This window comes from Chelon labrosus (assembly GCF_963514085.1).
Source record: "Chelon labrosus genome assembly, chromosome: 1".
In the NCBI taxonomy this organism is placed as follows: domain Eukaryota; kingdom Metazoa; phylum Chordata; class Actinopteri; order Mugiliformes; family Mugilidae; genus Chelon; species Chelon labrosus.
Genome location: NC_140337.1, coordinates 34116408 through 34122461, shown reverse-complemented (window position 1 = coordinate 34122461; position 6054 = coordinate 34116408). Strand labels below are relative to the sequence as shown.

Below are 6054 nucleotides of genomic sequence, written 5' to 3'. Positions count from 1 at the left end.
TTCGCCCAAGCCTAAAACTGCTTCTGGCTGTGAGGCATCAGTGCTAACCACCACACCACTGTGCCGCCCATCCTGCTCAAACATGATTGGTCAATATTACTGGGACTAGAAACAGAGACCAGTTAGATTCAGGAACTAAACTCTTTCCTTCAGATTCATCTGAGATCTTTCCATCTATTAATCTATTAAGATAGATATAGATCTATTAACTCTGCTCCACCACTGATGTCTAAACTCCTTCCTCCATTTGGTGTCTAATCACTTCTTTTTTAGCTCAGAACCTCATTAAACCACAGACACTACAAATGATTACAGTGCTGTTAGTATATTTAGTGCAGTAGCTTAATATTTCATAATTTCTATGTAAAATTAGATTACAATAATTCTTCACAGTTTTTTTCTCTTCTTAATACCTCTTCTTAACACCTCTTCTTAACACCTCCTCTTAACACCTCTTCTTGACACCTCTGGTGGAAATGTTTCAGAAACAGAGAGGCGGACTACCACAAACAGTTTCTGCAATTTCTACAAGCAGACACATTTGACCACAAGGTACAAAAGTCACACATGTACACACTAAGAGCAGCCAAAGGAGACCACACTATACTGAGAAGTATCACACCATCTGATCAGACTACAGGTCAGTGCAGTCAGCAGGAGGAAGTTGCTGCTGTGGTTTTACATGCAGAGTTCTAAAGTTCTACATTAATAATTGGATCAAGAGACAGTTTGAGAGGCTGAAAACTCCTAGCAGAGGATCTCTGTTCTCATCAGTCTGTCTCTTTATTCTCTCATGGTTTCAGACTGAAAGCTCAGTAACTATTGGATGGATTGTCGCAACAGAAACAGATTCAGGATCAGTTGGAAGAATATGATTCAACTTTCAAATGTCATGACATCCCATCAGCCTCATGCTAGGAAATGTTAGCATGCTACTAAGAAGGTGAACATGATGAAGATCATCAGCATGTTAGCATTTGGTGTTAGCATTTTGATGTTAGCATTTGGTGTTAGCATTTTGATGTTAGCATATATCTGAGACTAAAGCTGTAGTAGTGAACCATGGTGGAGAGAAAGAAGAGCAGCTGTACGTCTGGTCTTTGACCCTCTCTCTGACCCAGAACAGACAATGGTCCTCACAAAGACACAAAGACAAAGAAAACATATTATTGATAATAACAACTCTACCTTTGCTCCGTCTGATTGGCTGTTTCTTGTTCCGTGATATTTTGACGTCACTGTACGTGATGTCTTCTGGGACGTTTCCTCCAACAGCTGAAATGAACCAAAATGAACGACAATAGAATTTAAACAAAACCCAAACATTTAAAATCCAGAAGTCTGTGTCTCACCTTCAGGTTTCCTATGAACACGTCGTCTCACCAGGAGAACCAGAAGAACCAGAAGAACCAGAGAACAGAGAGAAGAAAGAGACAACAACACAGGGAGGAGAGGAGAGGAACCAGGAGGAGGTGTGGATGTAGGAGGAGGTGTGGTGGTGGGTTTCTCTAGAATGAAGCAAAGCTAATAATGAACTGATTGTCTCATTGTGAATGTTGGAAGCTGCTGAAGAATCATCTCTGACCTCCTCACCTGTGACAGTGATCCAGCTGGATGGAGACTCTCCATGACTGATGATGTGACACTTGTAGAGGCCTTCATCAGACCTGGTAACATGGTGGATGGTCATGTGACCTGTAGACTCAGTCCTGATCAAGGAGCCATCTTTATAGAAAGCAGCTGAGAGGATGGAGGGAGTGGTCTCTGTTTTACAGAGCAGAGTGACGTCATCTCCCTCCATCACAGGGAGGACAGGACTCTGCAGGATCACTGGTCCACCTCAACACAGAGACAAACTACAGCATTTCATCCATTTCCACACAGCTTCATCAATACTAACTCCACAGTCTGAGCTTACCAGAGACAGTGAGGTTGATGCTGTTACTGGTTGCTCCCTCTCTGGACTCACACCAGTAAACTCCACTGTCCCATGGGAAGGTGTAGCTGATGTTACAGGAAGAACCAGCTGGTTTTCCCCACCCAGCTTCACACTGAGTCCTCTGTCGTTTGGTGGTGTTTCTCCTCAGAGTCCATCCTGCAGAGCTGTCGTCCTCCTCACAGCTCAGAGACACAGAGTCTCCTTCAAAGACCTGAGAGCTGCTGGGACTCACAGTCAGACGAGCTGGGAGGGTTCAGATGAAACAACATGATTGATTTAATGTCTTTTTTCTGAGAGATGTTGACTGAAAGCTTTGACTCTACTGAGTAATAATGATGAGGATTGAACAGGTTTAAAGTGAATGAAGACGTTGACTAACCTTGGTTTGTTGTGCTGAACAGCAGAGAGCTCAGAACTAAAGAGAAATGACACTCAGGTTAGTTTGAGTTCAACTAAATCATCAAGAAGAGTTTCATTCATCTCTGGTTCCTCTAAGATCTCTGGTGGATCCACTGCTGAGGACTCAGTGATGTTAAAGAATCATTCAACACTAACTCCAGACAGACTTTATGTCAACTGCTGGGATTCTGAAAGTCTTCATCTGTTAAATGTTGATTGAGTTGCAATAAAACCAGGACCGTGGTGCTACAGAAATATAAATCTACACTCTACCAGGACAGAACATCACAGAACTGAGTCTAAATAAAGTTCAACATATGCAGATGGTACAAAGACACAGAAGACAGTGGAACGTATTAGTGATGACATCCACTACAGTAGAGTACGTAGGGTAAGGTACAGATGAAGAGGAACGCTAACAGCAGCAGTGCTGTTCTATGCTCAGTGCTATATAATAATGATCAGTAGAGTACTGCAGCTGGAACTCTGATGGAAGTGAACTGACTCTGTTCTGATGTTGTGTCTTGAAGTTTAACGCTCTAGTTTGAATCTAAAAGCAGAAGTTGAAGCTTCCTCATGCTTCTCCTGACTATGAACAGTGACTGTGCTGCAGGAATATTCAACAAACACACCACTTGTAGCTCAGAGCATAAAGACAGGTGTGTGTTGACTTGATAGTTCCACTGATAGAATCACTGACTGAAGCTGACCTGTTCCTTTCTGACCAGTTTCCTCTTGAAATGATTCCAGTTCCTCTTTAGACCTGCAGCTCGTCCTCATGCTGACTTGATCCTGACTAGTTTTCATGTCTCCTTCATCAGTTATCAACAGTCAAAGATTGTGGACTTACAGAGCAGACGCTGTAGAGACGTTTCCTTCATTGTCCTTCTCACTCGTCTGACCTTTTTTCATCTTTTCTCAGTGACACCAAGTAAAGCCCGCCCTCTTCCTCATGTGTCAGCCTCTGCTTTTTCCGTCTGTGTGAGAAAGACTGATAATTTACTTTTTTCATCATGTGATGATGAAAGTGATAAAAGTATTTAGAACTGTAATTACAGACATGTACCAGAGGAGTTAATTTGTTTATAATGTTAAAGTCACTTTAATTACTCCAGACATTTCTCAATTCATTCACAGTAGAAAAAGCTGAAAAATGAGGCCTCACGTCAATGAAAACTTAACTTTAATGGGAATCATTGGAATTTACTCATCAAAACTCAGTTTGATGATTAACCAGAAATGTTCATTTCAAAACCTAATACCATTCTTCTCTGTATTTTAGCTGTTGGCCAGTAGAGGGAGGTGTTTCCTTGGGAGGCGTATAAATGCTTCATGACAGTGGCTCACTTCCTCTTTCATTCATAGTTGGATGTTCAGCAGTCTTTATTGCCAGTAACACTAATTCCATTAGACCTGAATTGCACTTCCTCTCTCCAGACCTATTCTCAGTCATTGTTCCATATGAAAACAGACAGAATGAGACATCTACTGGTGAAGTGCTGGCGTTACAGCTGAATACTGATTGTCTACAATGCCATGACTGATTGGCAGGGGCATAGCAGCAAATTCTGGGCCCTGTACACTCTTAATGTCAGTGGGCCCCTATCCATGCCAGTGCACGAAACACTCGAGAAATAAATAAATAAAATGTGGCATTTATTTATAAATAAACAAGCACAAATGGTGTTTTAAGCTAAAATCAGATCAGATTATATTGATGACTGGTTATAACAAAGCTTTTATTGCAGACACAGGTCCATATCATACATATCATACACATACATAATAAATAGTATAAAAAGGAGATACAAAATACATAGGAAATCACATATTAGCCTATATGACATACAGGCAATTGTACCAATGCCTTCTTAACCCAGAAGTGAATCTGTAACAGCTTTTCAGAGGGCTGACTAGGGCTTCAATTATTTGGTTCTCTGACTTGTCCAGGCGGCACATAAAGCTAAACATCAATTGTCCACTAGAGTGCCTCACAGGGAGGCACTCTAGTGGACACAAATAATTGGCTGGCACTATGCCACCTAGGGACCTGAAGCAGCAACCTCATTGCATCATTGTATGCTACCTTAAGCCTCTGCATGCACTTTTCTTGTAGTTAGACCACAATTGAGCAGTATATAGTGGTGTTATGTAGGTTCTAAACAGGGAGCACTTCACAGAGTCAGAGCACATAGAAAACTTCCTTATAAGCATGTTAGCTTGAGAATAAATTTTACAGCGCTGTCGGTAGAGGTCTTTGTCATCTGTCCAGTCATCAGATATCACATGACCTAGGTATTTAACCTCTTCACACACATCAAGAGGGCTGTCTGACAAATAAAAGGTCGGGAAAATTGATTTCCTGTCCTCAGCACTTGTAACTATCATTATATGGCTTTTCTTAGCATTATATTTTACGTCATGATCAAGGCCATACTGGGAGCACGCCTTCAGCATCTGCTGCAGCCCAGCACTATATGGACCGAGCAAGACCAGGTCATCTGCATACATAAGATGATTAACAATAGTGTTGCCCACAAGACAGCCTGTATTTAGCTAACTGATTTGATAAGTCATCCATGTAAACATTAAATAGAATAGGTGACAAAATTCCTCCTTGTCGCACTCCGTTACTGACACAGACTGGAGCAGATACAACATTGTCCCATTTAACCTGGAATGTCTGATGAGCGTACCAAAACACTAAAATTCTCACCAAAAAATTGGGAGCACCTCTTTCCAACAGTTTTACAAACAATTTTTCATGATTAATTCGGTCAAATGCTTTTGACGCATCAATAAAACATAGAAATACAGATGAATTCAGGCTAGTGTACCTGGACACAATCTCTTTAAGAGCATAGATACACACATCAGTTCCATGCTTTCTTTTGAACCCAAACTGATTTTCATTAGTGAGAACATACATTTCTAGTCTTGTTAAAAGTATTCCGGTTCCGGTGTTGGAGAAAAAGTTTGGAGAAAAAGTTTGGCAAGAGTTTGTGTGTTTTGGTGCTCGGTTTTGGACTATTTCTGTGTTGATTGGCTACTGATTTTGGATTACGGACATCGGACTATCTGCGGACACCCTTGGTTTGAATATTGCTTGTTTTAACGACGCTGATTTTCGGAACACGGACGGAAAAGAACTGAGCTAGGCGGCTAGTTGACAAACTAGCTAGCGTGCGGCTAGGGTAACAGCAGACGCTACCTCGCGTTACCTAGCAACATGGGTCCGAAGAAGGCTATGACAGCCGAGGAGGGCGATGACATTAAGAAGTCTCTGGATGTCTTGTCTGAAGAGATGACAGTGGTGAAACTGCAGCAGAAATCCATCTTGGACCTGGTGGAGGAAGTGAAGGCTCTCCGGATCCAGAACGCCGAGAAGGACCGGCGTCTGGTGCAACTGGAGAATCGAGTGGCGGAGCTGGAGCAGTACACCAGGGTCAATGATGTGATCGTGACCGGGCTCCGCATCAAACCCTGGTCATACGCCCGGGCGGTGACCGTTGACAACGGGGGGGGGGGCCCGGTGAGCAGGATGTCAGCTCCATAGAACAACAGGTGGCTGCCTTCCTACAATCCAAAGGGATTGAAATGGACTGGAGCAACGTCGAGGCATGCCACCCTCTGCCCCGGAGAGATGACAGCGACAAACGAGCCGTGATCATGAGCTTTGTCAACAGAAAACACAAAACCGCACTGTTGAAACAAGG

The 6054-nt window shown here is 42.6% G+C and overlaps 1 protein-coding gene across 1 annotated transcript; it reads right to left on the bottom strand.

Annotated features, from left to right (window-relative positions):
* Positions 1 to 1222: 1222 nt before the first annotated feature.
* Positions 1223 to 3118, bottom strand: LOC311492865 (low affinity immunoglobulin gamma Fc region receptor II-like; the record flags this gene model as incomplete). The annotated part of the gene is made up of 4 exons (XM_084551287.1): positions 1223 to 1508; positions 1594 to 1839; positions 1919 to 2182; positions 3049 to 3118. 4 exons carry the CDS (start codon positions 3116 to 3118, stop codon positions 1327 to 1329), a joined length of 762 nt encoding a protein of 253 aa, XP_084407413.1. The 3' UTR covers positions 1223 to 1326.
* Positions 3119 to 6054: the final 2936 nt, after the last annotated feature.